This window comes from Toxotes jaculatrix, chromosome 21 (genome assembly GCF_017976425.1).
Source record: "Toxotes jaculatrix isolate fToxJac2 chromosome 21, fToxJac2.pri, whole genome shotgun sequence".
Classification (NCBI taxonomy): domain Eukaryota; kingdom Metazoa; phylum Chordata; class Actinopteri; family Toxotidae; genus Toxotes; species Toxotes jaculatrix.
In genome coordinates this window covers 12,795,751-12,817,905 of record NC_054414.1, presented here as the reverse complement: position 1 = coordinate 12,817,905, position 22,155 = coordinate 12,795,751, and the positions used below count along the sequence as shown (strand labels likewise).

The 22,155-nt window shown below is 39.1% G+C and overlaps 1 protein-coding gene across 24 annotated transcripts in view; it reads left to right on the top strand.

The window, feature by feature from the left end:
- Window positions 1-13,814, top strand: part of tcf7l2 (transcription factor 7 like 2) — a 106,131-nt gene extending 92,317 nt beyond the window's left edge. For 3 of the 24 annotated variants that reach the window (XM_041029356.1, XM_041029355.1, XM_041029364.1), the window contains 7 exons: window positions 4,665-4,805; window positions 4,911-5,073; window positions 5,384-5,491; window positions 6,149-6,212; window positions 6,943-6,993; window positions 8,816-8,888; window positions 11,542-13,814. In XM_041029356.1, the coding sequence (XP_040885290.1) occupies window positions 4,665-4,805; window positions 4,911-5,073; window positions 5,384-5,491; window positions 6,149-6,212; window positions 6,943-6,993; window positions 8,816-8,888; window positions 11,542-11,998 (1,057 nt within the window). In that variant the 3' untranslated portion in view covers window positions 11,999-13,814. Of the gene's footprint in view, window positions 1-4,664; window positions 4,806-4,910; window positions 5,074-5,383; window positions 5,492-6,148; window positions 6,213-6,942; window positions 6,994-8,173; window positions 8,247-8,815; window positions 8,889-11,541 lie in introns of all 24 variants that reach the window. The other 21 variants (XM_041029361.1, XM_041029370.1, XM_041029368.1 and 18 more) reach the window with 15 other exon arrangements.
- The last annotated feature ends 8,341 nt before the right edge of the window (window positions 13,815-22,155 follow it).

Here is a 22,155-nt window from a genome sequence, read left to right as displayed (position 1 = left end):
ATAGTATAGTAAGGCGTTTTTTTCGGACAAAAAAAGTCAAAATTTTTTTGGACCTCAAAATGTCATAAAAAACGTCATAGTATAGTAAGGCGTTTTTTTTCAGCCAAAAAAAGTCAAAAATTTTTTGGACCTCAAAATGTCATAAAAAACGTCATAGTATAGTAAGGCTTTTTTTTCGGACAAAAAAAGTCAAAATTTTTTTGGACCTCAAAATGTCATAAAAAACCTCATAGTATAGTAAGGCGTTTTTTTTTCGGGCAAAAAAAGTCAACATTTTTTTGGACCTCAAAATGTCATAAAAAACGTCATAGTATAGTAAGGCGTCAAAATCGGCCAAAAATAAGTCAAAATTTTTTTGGACCTCAAAATGTCATAAAAAACGTCATAGTATAGTAAGGCGTTTTTTTCAGCCAAAAAAAGTCAAAATTTTTTTGGACCTCAAAATGTCATAAAAAACGTCATAGTATAGTAAGGCGTTTTTTTTCGGCCAAAAAAAGTCAAAATTTTTTTGGACCTCAAAATGTCATAAAAAACGTCATAGTATAGTAAGCTGTTTTTTTCGGGCAAAAAAAGTCAAAATTTTTTTGGACCTCAAAATGTCATAAAAAACGTCATAGTATAGTAAGGCGTCAAAATCGGCCAAAAAAAGTCAAAAAATTTTTTGACCTCAAAATGTCATAAAAAACGTCATAGTATAGTAAGGCGTTTTTTTTCGGACAAAAAAAGTCAAAATTTTTTTGGACCTCAAAATGTCATAAAAAACGTCATAGTATAGTAAGGCGTTTTTTTCGGCCAAAAAAAGTCAAATTTTTTTTTTACCTCAAAATGTCATAAAAAACGTCATAGTATAGTAAGGCGTTTTTTTTCGGGCAAAAAAAGTCAACATTTTTTTGGACCTCAAAATGTCATAAAAAACGTCATAGTATAGTAAGGCGTTTTTTTCGGCCAAAAAAAGTCAAAATTTTTTTGGACCTCAAAATGTCATAAAAAACGTCATAGTATAGTAAGGCGTTTTTTTCAGCCAAAAAAAGTCAAAAATTTTTTGGACCTCAAAATGTCATAAAAAACGTCATAGTATAGTAAGGCGTTTTTTTTTTCGGCCAAAAAAAGTCAAAAATTTTTTGGACCTCAAAATGTCATAAAAAACGTCATAGTATAGTAAGGCGTTTTTTTCAGCCAAAAAAAGTCAAAATTTTTTTGGACCTCAAAATGTCATAAAAAACCTCATAGTATAGTAAGGCGTTTTTTTCGGGCAAAAAAAGTCAAAATTTTTTTGGACCTCAAAATGTCATAAAAAACCTCATAGTATAGTAAGGCGTCAAAATCGGCCAAAAAAAGTCAAAATTTTTTTGGACCTCAAAATGTCATAAAAAACGTCATAGTATAGTAAGGCGTTTTTTTCAGCCAAAAAAAGTCAAAAAATTTTTGGACCTCAAAATATCATAAAAAACGTCATAGTATAGTAAGGCTTTTTTTTCGGACCAAAAAAGTCAAAAATTTTTTGACCTCAAAATGTCATAAAAAACCTCATAGTATAGTAAGGCGTCAAAATCGGACAAAAAAAGTCAAAATTTTTTTGGACCTCAAAATGTCATAAAAAACGTCATAGTATAGTAAGGCGTTTTTTTTCTGGCAAAAAAAGTCAAAATTTTTTTGGACCTCAAAATGTCATAAAAAACGTCATAGTATAGTAAGGCGTTTTTTTTTTCGGACAAAAAGAGTCAAAATTTTTTTGGACCTCAAAATGTCATAAAAAACGTCATAGTATAGTAAGGCGTTTTTTTCGGCCAAAAAAAGTCAAATTTTTTTTTGACCTCAAAATGTCATAAAAAACGTCATAGTATAGTAAGGCGTTTTTTTTCGGGCAAAAAAAGTCAACATTTTTTTGGACCTCAAAATGTCATAAAAAACGTCATAGTATAGTAAGGCTTCAAAATCGGCCAAAAAAAGTCAAAAAATTTTTTGACCTCAAAATGTCATAAAAAACGTCATAGTATAGTAAGGCGTTTTTTTCGGGCAAAAAAAGTCAAAATTTTTTTGGACCTCAAAATGTCATAAAAAACGTCATAGTATAGTAAGGCGTTTTTTTCGGACAAAAAAAAGTCAAAATTTTTTTGGACCTCAAAATGTCATAAAAAACGTCATAGTATAGTAAGGCGTTTTTTTCAGCCAAAAAAAGTCAAAAATTTTTTGGACCTCAAAATGTCATAAAAAACGTCATAGTATAGTAAGGCTTTTTTTTCGGACAAAAAAAGTCAAAATTTTTTTGGACCTCAAAATGTCATAAAAAACGTCATAGTATAGTAAGGCGTTTTTTTTTCGGGCAAAAAAAGTCAACATTTTTTTGGACCTCAAAATGTCATAAAAAACGTCATAGTATAGTAAGGCGTCAAAATCGGCCAAAAATAAGTCAAAATTTTTTTGGACCTCAAAATGTCATAAAAAACGTCATAGTATAGTAAGGCGTTTTTTTCAGCCAAAAAAAGTCAAAAATTTTTTGGACCTCAAAATGTCATAAAAAACGTCATAGTATAGTAAGGCGTTTTTTTTCGGCCAAAAAAAGTCTAAATTTTTTTGGACCTCAAAATGTCATAAAAAACGTCATAGTATAGTAAGCTGTTTTTTTCGGGCAAAAAAAGTCAAAATTTTTTTGGACCTCAAAATGTCATAAAAAACGTCATAGTATAGTAAGGCGTTTTTTTCGGCCAAAAAAAGTCAAAATTTTTTTGGACCTCAAAATGTCATAAAAAACGTCATAGTATAGTAAGGCGTCAAAATTGGCCAAAAAAAGTCAAAATTTTTTTGGACCTCAAAATGTCATAAAAAACCTCATAGTATAGTAAGGCGTTTTTTTCAGCCAAAAAAAGTCAAAATTTTTTTGGACCTCAAAATGTCATAAAAAACCTCATAGTATAGTAAGGCGTCAAAATCGGACAAAAAAAGTCAAAATTTTTTTGGACCTCAAAATGTCATAAAAAACGTCATAGTATAGTAAGCCGTTTTTTTCAGCCAAAAAAAAGTCAAAATATTTTGGACCTCAAAATGTCATAAAAAACGTCATAGTATAGTAAGGCTTCAAAACCGGCCAAAAAAAGTCATACTTTAGAATAGAATAGAATAGAATGCCTTTTATTGTCATTATACATCTTTCACATGTACAACGAGATGAAAAGCAACTTCTTCTTCAGTGCAACATGTATAAATGTACAATATAGAATATAATAAAATAAAATAATATAAGATTAAATAAGTTTAGTGCAAGTAAAAATGTATACAAAGAAAACTATACAACAATATGAAAAGGGGGGGGGGGTACGGTGCACAGTTCATGAAAGTATGGGTTATTGCACATTAATGGTTGTTGCACAGTATACAGATATACATATATTGCACAGTGAGTGGATAGAAGGAAGTCCGGGGGGTCAGGGGAATAGACTGTGGGGTTCAGTGAATGTGAGGGTTCAGTATGGTTATGGCTTTCGGGAAAAAACTCTCTCTGAGCCTGTTAGTCTTTGTTCTGATGTGCCTGTAGCGCCTTCCTGAGGGCAACAGGTCAAACAGGGCAAAGCCAGGGTGGGAGCTGTCCTTGGTGACGCTCTTTGCTCTGCTGAGGCAGCGGGAGGTGTAAATGTCCATCAGGGAGGGGAGGGGGCAGCCGATGATCTTCTGTGCCGCCTTTACCACCCTCTGAAGCCTCTCCCTGTCGGCCATGGTGCAGCTGCCGTACCATACTGTAATGCAGTACGTCAGCAGGCTCTCACTGGACGAGCGGTTGAAGGTCAGCAGCACGATGGAGTCCAGGTTGTGCTTCCTGAGGATCCCCTTTAGTATAGCCTGAAAATGTCAGAAAAATGGTCATAGTATAGTAAGGCGTCAAAATCGGACAAAAAAAGTCAAAAACATTTTTTGCCTCAGAATGTCATAAAAATGGTCATAGTATAGTAAAGCGTCAAAATCGGCCAAAAAAACATTATACTTTAATATGGCCTCAAAATGTCATTTAATTTAATCAACAAAACAATCTGAAGGGCAGCTTGGGAGCCGAAAGAGCCGGCTCTTTTTAGTGAGCCGAGCCAAAAGGAACTTATGGCAAGAACTGTGGCCTTTTTTTGTTAGGACACTCTTCATAGACATTATTAATCTCAATGAGGCTCTTACAAAATAAATGTAAAAAAAAAAGGCACTTGGCTCAAGTGTATAAATTTATTGCTTTCAAAAATAGCACTTGAGAGATTTGTCCTTGCTCAATTGCACTTACCTATTGCCACACAATATAGATTTTTTAAAATATTGTACTGATGGTTTGCCATAATTTGATGTTATGCCTTTGTGTGAAGTGTATAGTTGACCAGGGTTGATTCTGTGCTCAAATTAAATTGTGTGACATTTGACCTAACACTCATTTTGAGTACTAAAATTTATCTCAGTTGGATGTGAATAATAATACAGGAATCAGCCTTGGACATTTTTATGTGATTGTTTGTATGTGCATTTATGTCTCATGGCTAAAGGTCAATTCCATTTGAAAGAAATTGAAAAAGTACTTTATACTTTGACATGTAATTAAAAGAAGGAAATGGAATTTAGCCACAGATGCACAGTCTTGTGTATAAATGTTTTCCATCTTCTCATTTCACCCGTGTCCATTCTGACGATTTACACAGTCTTCTGTCCTCTAGGTTCCCCCCACACATGGTGCCCCCTCACCACAGTTTGCACACCACGGGCATCCCACACCCAGCCATCGTCACACCCAATGTCAAGCAGGAATCCTCCCACAGTGACATCAGCTCTCTCAACAGCTCGTGAGTAGACTTCCTCTGCCCTATAATCGGTTTTTCAGTCTGTTGTGACCTAGAACCAGCCATAGGTTGACAGTTCTTGCCTTCCTGCCCTATGGTCCTCCACAGGAAACAGACAGACGCTAAAAAGGAAGAGGAGAAAAAGAAACAGGTCCACATAAAGAAGCCTCTGAATGCCTTCATGCTCTACATGAAGGAGATGCGAGCCAAGGTGGTAGCTGAGTGCACACTGAAGGAAAGTGCTGCCATCAACCAGATCCTGGGGCGGAGGGTAAGTCCTAGATACACACCAACACTCTGACGGTCAGATAGAAAGGGACAACCCTATTTTTCTACCCTTTCTTTCTAACAGTGGTTCTCAATTGTGATGCTTAAGTACCACTGCCCTGCTTATTTTGTTCTAAACATGGGTTGATTTACATCTGGGGTTCATGGTGGAAGCAGTTAACAGCCTCAAGTTGTGGTACTCAAGGAGCATGATTGGGATTCATTGCCCTGTCAGAAGATTTTTAAAGGTTTTAAGGGTTCATGGCGAAAAACCTTCTATGTGTTCTTTATGTGTCCTGTTTCTCGTTGCACAGTGGCACGCCCTATCGCGGGAGGAACAGGCCAAGTACTACGAGTTGGCCAGGAAAGAACGACAGCTCCACATGCAGCTGTACCCAGGCTGGTCAGCACGAGACAACTATGTAAGTTTTTAAGTTTACAAGTCGTAACGACCTGATCTTTTCCCCTTTCGCTAGGTCACATGACCAGGACAAGTTCCTTCTCTCGCTTTTTTCTTACCTAGCCTGAGGGATCTCTTTTCCTGTAATGTTCTTTTGATATGCATATACGAGACATGACAAACTGCCTTGACCTAAGCCCACATGAAGGAACATTTGTAACAAAGCCTGAACATGATGTTGTTTATATGAATTCTCCCTAGACACTTTGTTCTGACACATAAGTGCTCAGATTCTCATCAGTTTTGTCCAGTTATGAGATCAAGTTGACCAGTGGAGTCTTCCATGTGCAGCCTTAGAGGAATCTGTCTTCCAAACCAGAAGCATGTCAAGATGTCTAGATGTTCACATAGAAGAGGAAAATGAGACAAAAGATTACAGAAAAAGAAGAAAAGAGCAGAAAAAGACAGAAAACAGAGGAGGAGGGAGAATTTGGGTCTGGCCTGCAGTGGCTGTTACAAACCGGAGGGCAGAGATAGAGAAAAAAAGGCAGAAAAAGAATGAATGAATAAATAAGTAAACACAAAGATGAGTCCTATTCTCTGTTTCATGTTTTGGGCATTCTGCAATATAATAACTAAGGTTCCTGTCTTTGTCTATTTTTTTCTTTCTATTTTTTTGGCGGCTAACCAACAGGGGAAAAGGAAGAAGAGAAAAAGGGAAAAGCAGCAAGCAGAGAGCAATGGTAAGTGAGCTGCAATTATCTCTCATATTAGAAGAGCCCCATCATGTGTCAGGCAGATGTGACATCTTGCAAGATAAAAGCTATTTTTTTTTGTTATATATATTTTTGTGTGTGTGTGTGTGTTTTATTGTGCCTGGCTTTTGTCTTTTTTTTGGTATAGTTATGCTACCCAATGCAATATTTAAATAGTAGAGTTGCTTGTAATACCCCCTTTTCCCATTTTCCCTAGCTAATAACAACTGAATATGCATGACCCCCCACACTCCTCCTCACCTCCCCTCTTGACACCCCCGCCCCTCCCCACTTTGCCCCTTAGCGTTCTGGTATTGTGATATGTGTGTTTTGAGAATGTGAAGTTGAATCATTGTGAGAGCCATTAACTTTGCCAGCGTACGTGGCCCTGTTTTATAATGCCTGTGCCCTGCAGATAGACTTGCACTACTGTACTGTGTGTGTGTGCCTGTGTGTGACTGTGCATGTGTGTGCGTGCTTGTTGGGCTGCCCCTTGCTTGCTTTCATGCATGCTTTTATACCAACATAAGAATTAAATCACTTACATCTTAAAATTAAGGAGGTTTGCTAATTCTATGATTTATCCATTTTTATTCTTATGATTCATATTTTTCTGATCGTATTGTGAGGAGCAATGCCGACTTGTTATCATGTATTTTGCGCTCGTTTGGTGACGGATCTCTTCTTGAAGGCCTCTCTATCTGTTCTTTTTTTTCAGAACACAGAGAATATTTTCCAAACCCTTGCCTTTCACTCCCTCCGATTACAGGTGCTAATGTCATTTTGAGTATTAAAATACTAACTTGTTTTTTTTTCTTCTTTTTTAATTAATGTATATTTATTTATCCATGAATGTGCTATATTAGGCAGGTTTAAACTTAAATTCTATATTTTGAAATCTGCTCTTTTTTGCTTTGTTTGCTGCTTTCTTTTCTTAAAATGTTGCTATTGTTTATTTTGACTTCAAGCTAGATTATATTTCATTTAATTTACCTCCATTTACTCATGTTGCTACTTAGTTTGGAGCATTTTCCGTATTTTGGTAAAGTCACTATGCAGTATGCTTGAGGAACTGATGACATAAAGGTAGATTATCATTGAGGAGTATGTACCTGAAGGATGATGTCAGGGTAAACCTCCTTAATCTATATGCTTCAGTAGCTGCGCTTGTGCCTTTCCTATAGGCCAGCATGAGTTTGGCCTTCTCCCCCTTTAAATCTGCCTCTGCTCAGACGAGGCCTGGACTCAAACACTCCACCACAGTCACACTGCTCTACTTCTGATAATGACATGATTACTGGGTAGAGCTAGCAAGTGACTGGCAGCTTTTCTGCAACTGACAGCCAATGTTGATGGAAAACAGTCAACTGTTTGAAGCCAGGTCTGAGGAGTAGATTCCCTCTTCAGGTTCCAGCCTTTTTTAATCCATCCCCTGGCTAGGGCTAACTCACAACCGTGCTGTTTTAGCAATCTGCTACTGCTGCCTAGTTCTACCACCTTGACCTTGTCTTTTTGAAACCATAGTGCTCTGATAACATCTAGCAGAAAATTAATCCAGTCTGCATTTGTCCTACTTATATCCTCTCGACCAAATAAGTGCTATCTTATCTTCCAGCTTTAACTCGAGTCAGAATTTAGTTTATGTGACTGAAAGTGACTGTTCCCGTATTAATATCATAATTTGATCATTTGCATGCATTTTGATTTTACTAATATCTGAAACACACTAATTGTGTTCGGTCCTATCTTGAAAGGCACACTTGCGAATGGCTTTAAGGGGGTTTTGGGGGGATTTCTTGCACAATGAGCCACTGCCAAGCTTCATAGATTCACTGTTATCTGTTTTTTCTCCTTATTTCTCTCCTCCTTTTGATTTCCTTATATATTTTTTGGGGGTTTTGGTTCTATTCATCCTCTCTGCTGGCTTCCCTTCCCTGTTGCGGCATCAGACCTGAGCGCTCCTAAGAAGTGTCGAGCGCGCTTTGGGCTCGACCAACAGAATAACTGGTGTGGCCCGTGCAGGTGTGTATGGTGTGTGCTTGCACTGGCCAAGGCCAGGTGAAGGCTGGGTAACTCTACGCTGGGACCTCCTCCTCTGCTCTATGCTGCTGCCTTTTCTTCCTCTTCTTTTCCCTCCCCTCCTTCTGTCTGTCCCGCCAGGCTATCGTGACCTCTCAGCTCCCTCCAGCCACGCCCTGCCGGTCTATCTGTAGGGCCCACTATTTTATTCTTACCTCTTGTTTGGGAAGAAGGGTATTAACAGCATATGTCAGAGTGTTTGTATGAATGGCGTCTGTGCGTATGTGTTGATAAAGAAATGTGTCTGGGGTCACAGAGGTTTCATTGCAGGATGTACAGTACTGTAAGCCTCACTGAGGTCAGAAGTACTAAACTGGCAGGTCGGGGCTTGGAGGATCTGGAGCCTGATGGCTTGGTCGATATGGAGGACATCCCAGTGTTGCCAGCCTAAACCTAAGCCCTGGCTATATGTTTTTGTCTGTGCAATGACGTGTCCATTTTCTTTTTTTCTTTCTTTTTCTTTTTTTTTTTGTCTCTGTGTGTATGTTTGTGTCTACCTCTTTGGCTAACAGATGCAAATACCCCAAAGAAGTGTCGTGCCTTGTTCGGGCTTGACCAGCTGAGTTTATGGTGCAAACCATGCAGGTATAACTGCTGTAGTACCAATGGGAGGAAGACATCCACAATGAGCAGCTTCTTCTCCTTGATTATTTGCTCAGATATCCCTCTAAAACATGTTTCCATCAGTGTGGTAACAGATGGCAAACTCCTCTGCGCTTTTTCCTTACCGAGGAGCTTCCTGCTATAAATTCCCTCACAGCAATTTTTCCTTATTGAACTTGGTTCAAGCCCAGTGGCAGAAAATGGATTTCTAAATAAGATTACCGAATATTTTATCTCAACAAAATGTCTCGCTGCAAGACCACGGTTTCTTAATGTCATTTGGAATAACCTTTCTTACAATCTGACTTGTTATGGTTGAAATCCATTTTCTCTCCAGGCAGTGGATAATTCCCTCCCATCTTAACTGTCATGTATGTTCTAATTGGCGCCCTTTGAATAACAATGTTATGCTTAAAAATTTAGCCCTGCTTTCTCTGAGGGCCTGCTCAGTGACACTCTTTTCTGTGCCCTCTTCCTCTTCCTCCTCCACCTCTTCTTCCTCCAAACTCCTCTTCAATAACCCTTACTTAGTCCCTACCTGTTGTCTTTCTGTTCTGACACAAGCAGTCTTTGAATTGGGAATATTTTCATGGTAGGTATTTGTTTCTGCTAAGTAATACCCTTCTCTGTGTCTGGCTTGCACCACACCCTGCCCCACTCTTTCTTGACACAACTCTTCAGTGCCAACCATTGCAACACATTGTTTGTTACTGCTGCTACACATTTCATATGTATCGTTTTAATCATTTATATGGACAGTCTGGAAATCAAAGTTTAGTCAGAGGATTTTTGTATGTGGCTGCACTTTGCTGTCACATTAAGAGGTTATACCTCAGCACTTTAGAAACCTGTGTGTCTCACAAGAACTTAACGTATCACCTACATTTTTATCGTGTTAAAATTATCTTTTAAATAAGTAGGACGTCACACTCACCCAGCTCCACACAGTCCGCCATTGTTGGTGTTCCCACTTGGCTCTCCTATTTCTTTTCCTGCTGACACACACATTATCAAAAACAGTGCATTATTCCTTAAACTTTCCAGTCTCCTGATCATGAGATCAGGAGACTGGAAAGAGTAATAATTCAGTCTTTGTTTTAGGAGCCGAGAGGTTAAAAGTTCTCTCTGGGCTCTGTTTTCTAAAAGATGCATTTGGTGTAATTTCCCCCGAGACGGAGAAATCAATAACATACACAGGCACATACTATGAATCGATACGTCTGTTAAAAAAAATGGATATTAGCTCATTTGTTGAGGTTTGACAGACAGTTATCGAGAGCAAGATGTGTATGTAGTGGCAAAATGATACCTTTTTACGCCCGGTCGATAGTCCGCACCACCCAGTGCTACGGTATCAGTGTAGAATGCACTTAGAAGCCCTTTCCCCACTCTTTTCTAGACTTTTCTAGTGTTCTATACCGTCTGGTGTTGTGTGCTTGTCCTGTTGATTGGAAATGCATGCCTGTCTCTCACCCTAGCATGCGATCAAGGTTACGTTTGTCCTTCAGTTTCTTGCTGTCCGTCTTCTTTTTCGTTCTCAGTCTTCGTTCTCATCTGCTCTCTCTGTTTGTGTTTATGTAGAATTTTTTCCCCCTCAGAATTATAGGAAAAGGTTTAATTAAACAGTAGATCAGCCTTACATGTTCCAAAAGCCTCAATCTTTCTTTTATATACACCTTAGTCTTCTTATTACCTACTCGCTGTCCCTGTGAGTCTTAAAAATACTAATACTCTATGGCCTTCAGGCATCCTTGTGATAGAATGGAGAGCTGAGAGAGGGGTCACTGCCAGGGTCAGGGTAAAGATGAGGTGGGCAGAGATTCCCCCTTAACCAAATCTGAACACAGCCCTTGCAGAAGAGTCACCACAGATAAATGCAACAATCCCCTACACTCCTAACTCCCCCCTTTCCCTCCCCTCCCATTCTCGTTCATTGGGTTCCACTGAGTGCAACGGGCCTGGCCCCGGGACTCAGCAGGCAGGGGGAGGGTCCCGACCCCAGGCAGGAATGCAAACATGATGCCTTGACCCCTCACGCACACACACTTGTGTCTGTGGGGCAGATGCGGGGTAGTGTGGATCTTGTTGACCTTTTCACCTTGTATCCAAACTCTGTCCCCTCAGGAGAAGAGAGAGTAGAGCCAGATAGAAGTAGAGGAGTGAGGCAGGTCCAGTAACCTCACGTTGCTGGAGAGAACAGGCTGATCACCAGCTGTAGCTCTGCCTGTAAGAAAAGCAGAGTTTACATTCAGAGAGCAACCACTACTACATCAGATCTGCTTCTTTTTGTCCTCTCATCATCATCATTATCATCATCATCTCTGTGTGTGCTTTTCATTTCCCTGCTGCTTCCTGTCCAGCTTCACCTGTGATCTTTCCTTCATGTCTGTCCTGTCTAATGGTTTAGTATTTGGAAACTGTCATTTTTACCACCTTTCTTCTTAGCACAAGGTTTCATAAAGCTACTTAAATGCACCTGCAAAATATTATCTGTCATGGGAAAGCACTTTCGAGTAATACTTGTCCTTAATTTAAAAGGAAAAGGTGCATTTAAGTCAGCAACAGTGCTAAGAGGCGATGCAGTTTGAAGATGTGATGGTAAAAGACGTTCTCTTTCTCTCGCCCTGTCCCTCAGGAGAAAAAAAAAGTGCATTCGCTACATCCAAGGTGAAGGCAGCTGTGCCAGTCCTCCCTCTACGGACGGAAGCTTACTAGACTCCCCCCCATCCTCCCCCTCCTCAGTGGTTCCCTCCCCCTCCTCAAAAGAGTCCAAACCTCAGACTGAACAAATGCAACCTCTCTCACTGACTATGAAACCGGCCCACCAGCCACTCCACCACCCGCACCTCCTGGCTGGGCCTCCACCACCATCTTTGGTTCAGCTGGAAAACTCTGCTGCAGCTAGCAAAACGCCCGGCGCCTCCTCCCACAACGGAGCCCTGGAGCACGGTGACGTCTCGTCCTCGCGGCAGCCGGGCTCCTCTGTGGCGTCCTCAATGGCCCGGCCCTCGGCATCGCTGTGTCATTCCCACTCGCTCCTCCCCTCCACGGCCCCTCAGCCTCTGTCGCTAGTGACCAAGTCTATAGAATAGTCTACCCTATTCTTCTTCTCCACTTTTCTAGCTCTGCACACACACACACACACACACACACCTTTCTAGGCCCTCTCTCTGCTATATTTCATTTGCCGTCAGTTCTTTTCTCTTTATGTTCCTGTGCCATGAGGCTTTGAAATTTTAGTTTTTGTTTTATTAAGGTTCATTGGTCAATATTTGACCCATCATTATCAAAAAAAATCTAATTATTATAAAGAAATGATACAATGAGCTGTAGTATAGCTTTGTGAATCTGCCAAAATTTTTATGAATTTTGTTTTGTCTTTTTTTGTAGTGTTGAAACAGTGCAAACAGAAAAATTATCTAGTTCAACTTCAAAATGTTTAAAAGACGGATATAAAAAGGTAGGCTAGATTATTCAATGAGCCCTTTTCTTGAAAGAGTTGGTTCTCCTTCTTTATTTGTATTAAATACGAGCTTGCGAACCAATCATTTGACATCTGTTCAAACTCTAGGAGGGCATGAGGCTAGCGGTGACACCTCTCTGAGGAACAACTTTAATTGTGATGTTACTTGTTCTTGTTTAAATGTACAGAATAATGGGGAGGGGGGGATTACTGTGTTAAATATGCATTCTTCCACTGCGTTGTCTTTTTTTCTTTGTTGTTTACCTTTGGGGTGGAGTCAGGCAAGTTGGGTGGGCTTGAGGGGAGGTTGGGGTGGGAGGGTTGAGGGTTATTAAATTCAAAATGTCACAACGCTAGGACCAGTAGTATTTATTGCTTTAGAGATTGCTTGTTGTATCTTGTACGTGTCTCTTTTTGACTTTTTTTTTCTTAATACATTGTACAAATATTTTTTCTTAAGGTAAGCGACTTATATATGAATGATCCATTTTTACAAGGAGGTTTTAAAAGGCAAATCTTTTGTTATTGATTTCTTTCCTCGCTGAAAACCTGGATTCCACTCAGTGTACTGTGTAGATCTCATGAACAGAAGTATGCACAACTTCATTTCAAGAAATGCGTCTATAAGCCATTTTACAAAAAGAAGAAAAGAAAACTTGAAACAAGAGACAGTGGGTACCGTGTCTTCAGTAGTTGGAAAAGTGTCTAAAGCCCTTCTTTTTTATTGCACAGTCACATCTCTCAGACTGTAGATTCGTGTACAGATTTTCCGTGCCAAATTTTGTGATAATTTTCTCTGCCCCTCTAACCATGCTGTAGGGATCTCTCTCTTTTTTTTGTTTCGTTGTTGTTTGTTTTTTTTAATTTCGATACCATTCTTTGCTGTGACGTTACATAGATTGCTATGTATGTAGTATAAATGTTGCTATAACAAATGTGTTTGGTAGCAAATTGTCAAATATTAAAATTTAAACTTAATAAAAAGACGGACATCATACTGTATAAACCCACAAGGGCCAAATTATGTATATTAGGAGGTTCATAAAAAAACTATTAAATACAAAAAAATACACAAACTGCCACTTTTAAGTACACTACTACATATAGGTAGATAGAAAAAATAGGCATGTTGATGTTGCAAGAGGCTGTAAAAAAAGCTACAAGAGAATCATCCACTCGGTGCCATTGTAGTTGACATGACGCGACTGTAATCTGTCGATTTCTTCTCTGGTTTATTAAGATGCTAATGATAAATAGTTTGAATGTTTCCTTAACGGCTGTGATGTTCCTGTTCTATTTTATGCTCTTATCTTTTTGTTTGTTTGTTTTTTCCTGTTATTTTAAATGGTTCCAAAACCATGTTTTTTTGTAATGAATAAATGTTTATGCTGTACAGTCTCTGTAGCATGCAGTTCTGTATTAATAAAAGCAACTTAGTATGTGCACATCTGTGTCTTCCTTTTATTCTGAAATTCACTGGCAGTGACCTAAGAAAATGTTTAACCAGCATCTCGGCAAGTAGCTCTTACTCAGCTTCAGTTCTCCTCTACAATTCACAACAGAGAGTTATCAGAGATATAATTTAGATATCTTGAAATCAGTTTAATAAAGCAGTTGCCTGTGATCATGTCTTGAGTTGCCTTTTGTTATTGTAATTAAAAATAGTAAATACTGTTTCAAGTTTCACCAAATATAAATAACAGTAACACTAAAACGGAGGGCAGGCGGCATTACTTATCTACGCACCACCAGAAAAGCAAGAAATTATCTCTGCTATGTAATCTGGGACAATGCTGATAAACTGGTCCTTACTTTGTTGTAGTCGAGTTCCAGAAAACAAACGTTTAGTTTATATATTGTTGAGAAAATAAAGACAGAGGATCTATTTAATTCAGTTAAAGAGACTCCTGTTGGTGTGGCTATTCCACAAATTCCACTGCTATCACTACTCAAAATGCTTAAATATAATGTAGTAAATTAGATAATACAGTAAATACGGTTATCAGCCTTGAAACAATCATATATTAATTGTTTAATTTAAAATTGACCCATTAAAATCATTTAGCAGTCAACAGTAATAAACAACAGGGCTGTCAAAGATTGTGTCTTGATTTGTTCTTAAATGCTCACCAGTTCCTGGCTGGGATTTACTGGGTTTTTCCAGAGTGTAATTGTTATATTTAGTTAATCACTAAATAAATAATTAAACTGCTCATTAGCTAAAACAGAACACTGTGTCCTGTTTTAAAGAGACATCGGCTGAGAGAGAATAATAATCTATATATCTAAATACATGCATGGTCTGAAGGCCAAACAAACAAAGTAAATAAAATAAATTGGTACTGTCCGGTGCTATTTTTGCCCAAAGACAAGCAATATGTTACACATACTGTAGATTATTTGCACTGCATCAAAACATCTAATTTTACTCCTGCTCATGTTTTTTGCTTTTTTTCTCTATAGAGTTGTAGTTGCGTGCTATTTTATCACTGTAAGAGTACACCTGACATAATTTAGACTCGCTGCAGTGGTTCCTTCAAGTATCACATTTTTTTTACTAACATCTTATTGATGCTGGATCATCGTTAAAAAGATGTTTTTTTCTCAAGTCAAGCAAATGTTACAACACTAAAGAAAACTTGTGCAGAGTAGATCTGTCCTGTGTCCATACTTTAACACTAAGCAGAATGTGTCCACCTCTGATCAGACAGACAAACCTTACTTCTTAAAATGCATCTCAGAAACATCACGAGTGACCACTTGTGATTAAATTCTCTGCTCAGTTTGGATTTAATCTAAGAAGAAATGACAACTGCTGCTAAACAGGGGAAAATACAAATCAGAACAAGTCCATACAGACAGAGAGGAGGATCATGCCTTTGTCAGGTACAGAGTAAACCTAATGTAAGAGATCAAATACAGGCAAATCAACTATAAATACTAAATATACTAAATATAAATAGCACAACAAAACCTCCAAATACGGTTTTGTTGTGCTATTTATATGTGATCAGGGATTGATTTTTGTTCATACGCCAGTACATTCTCTATATAGACAGATTTCTAGACCATAGCTGCGCCATGTCACAATGTATTTTCAGATGCCTGAATCACCCAAAATGCATTTTAGTGCCAAGCACCAAATAGAGCTCCAAAGAGATTTTTAAAAAATACAACACAAGAAGTGTAGAGAAGACTAAAGAACCATGCCGACAACTGGAGGGAAATGTGAGAATTAGTGAAGAAAAAAGTTCTTGATGCTCTGATCCCTAACACTTAGTAAGACAAATCCCTTTTTGCCCACATTGTCTGACCACAGTCAGCTATACCTGCGTCTCATGCTAATGGACCTCCAGCACTAAATTAATAATAAGGTGAAACTTTGCTAATCCCTATTGGGAAATTCTCCGTTCCCTTGCTTCTGTCTACGTGTAGGCCAGAGTTCAGGATGAGCCCAGATCAGCACGTCTGGAGCTGGTACAGACTCTGTGACTCGCTGAAGACACTTAAACAAGGCTCATTCTTGCTGAAAAAAGGGGCTTGTACATTACTGCGCGTAATGTGGTTGCCCGTTTGCTAAAGCATTCAAAGTATTCTGACGTTAACATAAGGTGGCCCTCAACATATCGAGCACTTCGAGACTGCTGTTAATTTTGTGTACAAGTTTCCTGTGTTGGAAGCAGCGCACAGGCGTTACATTGCAGTCAAAACAGGCTGTGCTGTTTGGGTTGGTCTGCACTTACGTGATGCTTTAAATGAATCAACAACAGCTTTGCAAGAAAGCAGTCTCTGCGTGTACATGCTCACAAGGGAGTGTAACATTTTATGGATTTACTCTGTACACTGAGGAGAGTAGCATTGATTTCTTATTTATTTGAAGTTTGCTGAAATCTACAAAGTAGCCAAGCAAACAACGAAAAAGTATTAAAGTGTAGTTGAAATACAGCGGGCATGTTGTACTTGAACATGGCCATAATGTACAAATCGTCCTCCAAAGAATGCCACGCAAAGAAGAACTGAAACCAGGGGGATGGGTTCAGTTGTGATCAAGCAAATGTGGGACTCTTCTTTGTTCCCTTTGAAAGTGTACAGTGTGCACACTTAATGCATTTGTGTGGGCTATACCCTTGAACTATACACCGTCAGACTAGCGACGTATAACATGCAAGCGTCCGTGACGGTTCTATTACATTTCAAGAAGGAGGAAAGTCTTTGTATACCTGAGTAAAGAAATGACGTTTTTTTGATGTCATTGTGGCATGGAGGAACAATGTTGAAGGCCACTGCTGCAGGCAGCCATACAAATCAGAAAACAATGCAAAACATTAAATATGTCCCCCCAGGTTACACCTAACAAAACACAAAAAGATATTGTTTTGGATGTTATTTAAAAAAAAAAAAAAAAGAGATGTATATCCCTGATCCTGATCACAGTGGTAGGATAAAATTGAAAGGTTGAAGAAATAGCTGCAGCATAGCGTAAACATCTTCTGTCTTCTTTACTCAAGATTAAAATGCCACACATTTTCATACAGCTTCATATTAACAGATTTATTTTGTCCTCCATAGTGATATTCGTCTTTCCACCCTCATTTAGGTTTAATTTGAAGTTAAAAGAAAAGACGACGGAAGGTTTCTGTTTGGTTTCTCTGTGTAGACGTGTTTTTCGAAGGTGCTCTTTAGTTTTGAGTTTTGTTTAAAAAAATAAATAAATAAAAGAAATTAAAAAGCTTGAATTGGATATATAGTTCAAAAGAACATATTGAAACCAACTCCAATGCACTGTCGCCCTGCTGTGGCCTTCATTGAGAAGGAGCAAATGTTCATTCATTCCTCATACACTTTGGTATGCTGCTCCCTGAAGGAGACCAATACACAGCCAACAAAATTCATAGGTTCAAAAAGCACTTCAGTAATTGTTTGGGAATTGGAATACTAAGCCAGTGCCCTGTTTGTGCCATTCTTGACCATATCTCATAGACTAAGATTTAAGTCACGTTTCTAAGGATGAATTGGAGCCACTTGATTTTTTTTTTTTTTTTTCAGAATTGTTGCATGTAACCCTAACCCCTAACCCTGAGGTCACATCAATATTTATTACAAGTTTGCACTAAACAGTGTAAGTGAAGAGGGTGGGAAAGAAGAGGGCGACAGAAGAGGTGATGATAAAAAAAATAAAAAAAATTTATACATGTATGGTACAGCAAGGTCTGAGTATTTCAAAAGCTGTTCTGTTGTGTTCACACAGTAATGTGAAAAAAAGCCAATTCAGAGTGTTACAGTGCAGGTAAAGGCTTTCTGCAAATCTTTTAAAAAGTGACTTGGAAATAAAGTACAGCCTACATTATCAGAACCACAGCAAACAAGTGGCAGACACTAAGTGATGGATTAGGCCAAATTCAAAGACTCAAAAGTCATGAGATTTTCATTGAAATTCATTTGGCAAAACAAATGATATGTTTTCTATTTTTGAGATTGGGGGCAGCCTTTTTACACACCTTTTTAAAAATTTGTTTCATTTAGGATTATCTGTTATTATATGTTTGCCATATGTTGTTATGCCAAATGCTGCTTTGTGTTTTGAAAGTACAGATAACTAAGTTGCATGCAGTTTCAGCCAAATACATGCAACTAAAAAAGAAAAAAAACAGTCCATAATAAACAAAGTAAACAGGCTGGGGGCTGGGAAAGTAAAATTATTTTGCTTTAAGAAATATTAGTAGCTTCTTCTTCTTCTTCTCATATGTCATAAGCATTTGATGCTCAGAACCCCTTGACTATAACTGTTTTCATAAATTTTGGTACATACCACTGAGTAACTTGTAAACTAAATATCCTCTTCTTAACTAATTTTGAAAGAATCATCCCTCTCTTTATTCAGTAACAATTGTCCTCTGACCTTGAAGAACAAAATGATACACATGAAAGCTGGGTATTTTGAGAGATTTTCTCTTTCCTACAATATGAAAGTGTCTCTTTTATCTAAGAAATAAATAGGGGCTACTACACAAGGGAAAATTTGGTAGAATTTGGTGCACAATGCTTTCCCTAAAGGACTATCCCATGGTGTGCCAGTAACAAGGCCATCTTTAATCAGAAAGATTTTGGATCCATTAAGGCCATATTGTGTGTACTGTACTACAATTGATTCTGATGAGAGGGACAATGAAAGCAGCGATCAAGTACACAGAGGGGAGGAATGAGCAACAGGGAGTGCAGGGATGCTCCATCAGAGAAAAATGTAAGCAATTCAGACCAGAACATGCAGAGCCTTTTTCTTTTTTCAGCAGAGGCCTCTCTCATAAGCCTGCGGTCCACCTTTAAAATGAACGCCACAACGTCTGAAGTATGAAACCAAAAGGTCACACAGAGATGGCAGTTGGGCAACAACACAGAACTGAAAGAAGAAAAAGATTTCAGCATCTATTGTGTTCCTCATATTATGGCTGCACGAGCCAACAGGGCAGTCAGCTGCTCTTAGAGAATCCTCACGTGTGTGATAACTATAGCTATGACTGACAGGTCAACCATGAAAGTGTTATTTAAACCACACTTACTCAAACCACAGTAATTCAATCAGTGTTAACCAGTGATCTACCACATGATATTGAAGCTGCTGCAATTAACATTTTGAAGTCTGCCCTATCAACTTTATAAGGTGACAGTATGTTAATGTTGTGTTTACAGCTTGTTTCTGCTCACCCCAATATGACAGCTTCAGCTGACCTCTAAACACAACCAATATTGCCAGCTCAGCACAGCTAATGTCGGCCTGCAACAGCCTTATCAAGTCTCCACAGAAAAACATTCTGGTTATTCTATGCTAAGACGTTTTTTTTTTGTTTTTTTTTACTGCCTGGTCAGTAGTGTTTAGTGTTAAGAGCTACATTTCAGCCAAACAGTGCTTCATATGGGGATTCTGGTTTCTGTGATTATAAAGCAAAACAACTTTGAGACTGTGTGAAGCCAAGACAGACAGAGAGAGAGCTGTAGAAAGAAGTGCGGCATATATACAGGTGTTATGTGTATGTGCTGCTGTCTGAATATAGGCTTGTGTGTCACCTTCCCAGCATAAGTGCCCTAGTCCCTAATGATGGCGATGTGCAGCGAGCTAACTACCCTCACAGTGGAGCGAGCCCCCAGGCTAGTGCCACATCTCTCCATCAAGGCCTGCCTTCATCCTGCTTTACACTGGGCCCTATCCAAAGACACACACATACACACACACACACACAGAGCCAATGACAAATAATTCATATTATGGCCTGCCTGAAAGTTTGCCACACTACCTCATTAAGCAGCCTATTGTAACTGGCTGACATTCTCTCAGCATAATAACACTCCTTGGTCGGGTTGTTTTTGAAGTGACATCTCACTAGAGGGAAACAGAAATAAATAAAGAAATAAAAAAACACCCAGTTGTGCTATGTTGCTTTTCACCTTCGGAACTCTCAAGGTGATGCAACTTTAGCTGCCAGATATCAATAATGGATCCCTGTTGTTTCTTGATATGGTACAAGGTCCAGCAATGACATATCAAATGAAGACAGAAATGTGGTTACTTGTGTCATTCGCATGGAAAGAGCTGCTTTTTCCATTTCAGCACGTTACAGCTAACAGGGATACAATGTGACAAGGACAGGAATGAAGTAGAACATTGACAGTATTACACATCTTCACATTAATTTTAATCACTAAATTTTAAAGGCAAGGTCTTAACGGGCTGTCAGTTTATGAGAGCGCGGACAGCAAACGATCAAGGTTGAGGAGGTTTGTCATCAAAACAGGCATCATGTATTGTATATCAGAATATGCCAAGTAGAACTTATATTCCATGTTAGATAAGGCATATAATAACACAATAATCTAAGCCTTCACCTTCCGGGCAAGGTGACCAAAGGAACCAAAGCAGCTCAGAATAAATAAAAACTGCTTACTCGGAAAGAGGGCATTTCATTCTATACACACCTCAAGCTTATCCACATAAATACATCCTCCACAGTCCTGAGCCTATGTGGATGGTTCACGCACACACGTACACACGAGAGAGAGAGAGAAAGACAGATTTATTTGGTGTAATGAAGACACTATGGCTCAATCCAAACCTACATATTGAGTTTGATCTCCCACTTAGGGCTGCATTGATTTTTCCTCTTAGCCACACAGTCCACTGCACCGCTTCTGACACACAAATGAAAATTAGTCTGTTTGATTTCATCTGCAAAATTTACAATGGGCAAAGACAGAGGCAGGTTGGGTAGGAAGGCAAGAAGAAGAGGGGGAGGGGGGGGCATTGAGGGATTGGGATTTATGGCTTGATGAGGCTGTGGAGAGGGGGTAAGTGAATATGCTCCTTTGATGTGCTCCATGTTTGCTCGCATGGCAGCAAATGGCAGAATGGCAACAGTGTGGGAGGTTTTTTTTTTTTTTTTCTTCTGAGTGGCAATCAGTCAGTTCAGAGGCGCTGAGCTCCTGGCGAGCCTACAAGGCATGTGGCTAGGTGCTCTCTGTCCTGGGGGCGAGACGGGGAGAGCTCTGACTTAGCTCTGACTTTTCCGGGGCATCAACGAGGCATGGGAGAGGAAGAAGAAACTTTCTCAGCAAAGTGAAAAGGGGGGAGAGGGGGGGAATCATCCAAGTAAGACAGACTTGAAGTTAAAGCACTGACGAGCACTTCAATCTTCACTTCAGTCTCGACAAGTATGCCAAACATGGATTTTGCATAAACACACAGCACTTCAGAGGCAGACGTGGAGATAAAGATGAAGTTATTCGAATAACAAAAGGGAAAATGAGAGGAAGATGGAAGGCGAACCCCCAAACATGAGGAAAGATGGAAGACAACCCCTGCTAAGTTGGATTCTGCGGCTGTCTTCCATCTCCCTCAGCAGATAGCAGGAATGATAGCGAAGCAAGTTCCAGCCTCCTATAATGAAGTCCAGATGCATGAAGTCAGCTCTGCTCCTCATCATCACAGGCTGTGACCTTGGGAAAACTACCTCAGCTGTGGGCCTTTTCTCATTTTTACAGAATACTGCAGTAACAGAGCAACCAAGCTTGCTGCTTAGGGATTAGGAGCAGAAAATTCCAGAGAAACAAACGTCTTTTCCAAATGCCAAACGGCTGCATTTCTGTCCACTGTTAATCTTGAATTAATGGAGTGGCTTGTGTCCTCCTCTCTTTAACAGTCTTCTTCCTGCATGAGAGGTGATGGTATCGAGCTTACCCTGACCTAACCCGTGTAATAACACATCATTTTCAATGAGGGAAGATACTGAGCTGCACAAACTATCTACTGTTATTCGTAAAAGGTCTGACACTGAGAGGGCAAAGGGACATGCAGTAAACATTTAAAAGACAAAAAACTGTCTATAACCAAGTAGCTCCTCTAACACAGAACATCTCTAGCCAAGAAAGCAGCAGCATTATTTTAGGATGTGCAGTAAATAGGCAAAGTTAAATAAACATACTGCCTGAGTAGTCTGCCCTCAAAGTTGTGAATCAAACATAAACAGGCCCAGAATGGCCTTACAGATAACCACTTGCCATTGAATTGGAGGAAGGAAAGAGACCACAATAGATAAAACGCTGTGACAACTTAAGGAGAGTGACACAGTAATGCACTGGGTACAGACCTGGATTTAAAACATCACTGTAATGCATTAAAAGTAGCGGCAGTCTCTTTCTTTTTATTTGCCAAAGAAAAACTTGAGTAGCCCCTAAAATAAAACCTCAAATCCTGCTCCAATTTTCCCACAAGTTACTGAATATAAGCTCTAGAGAAGA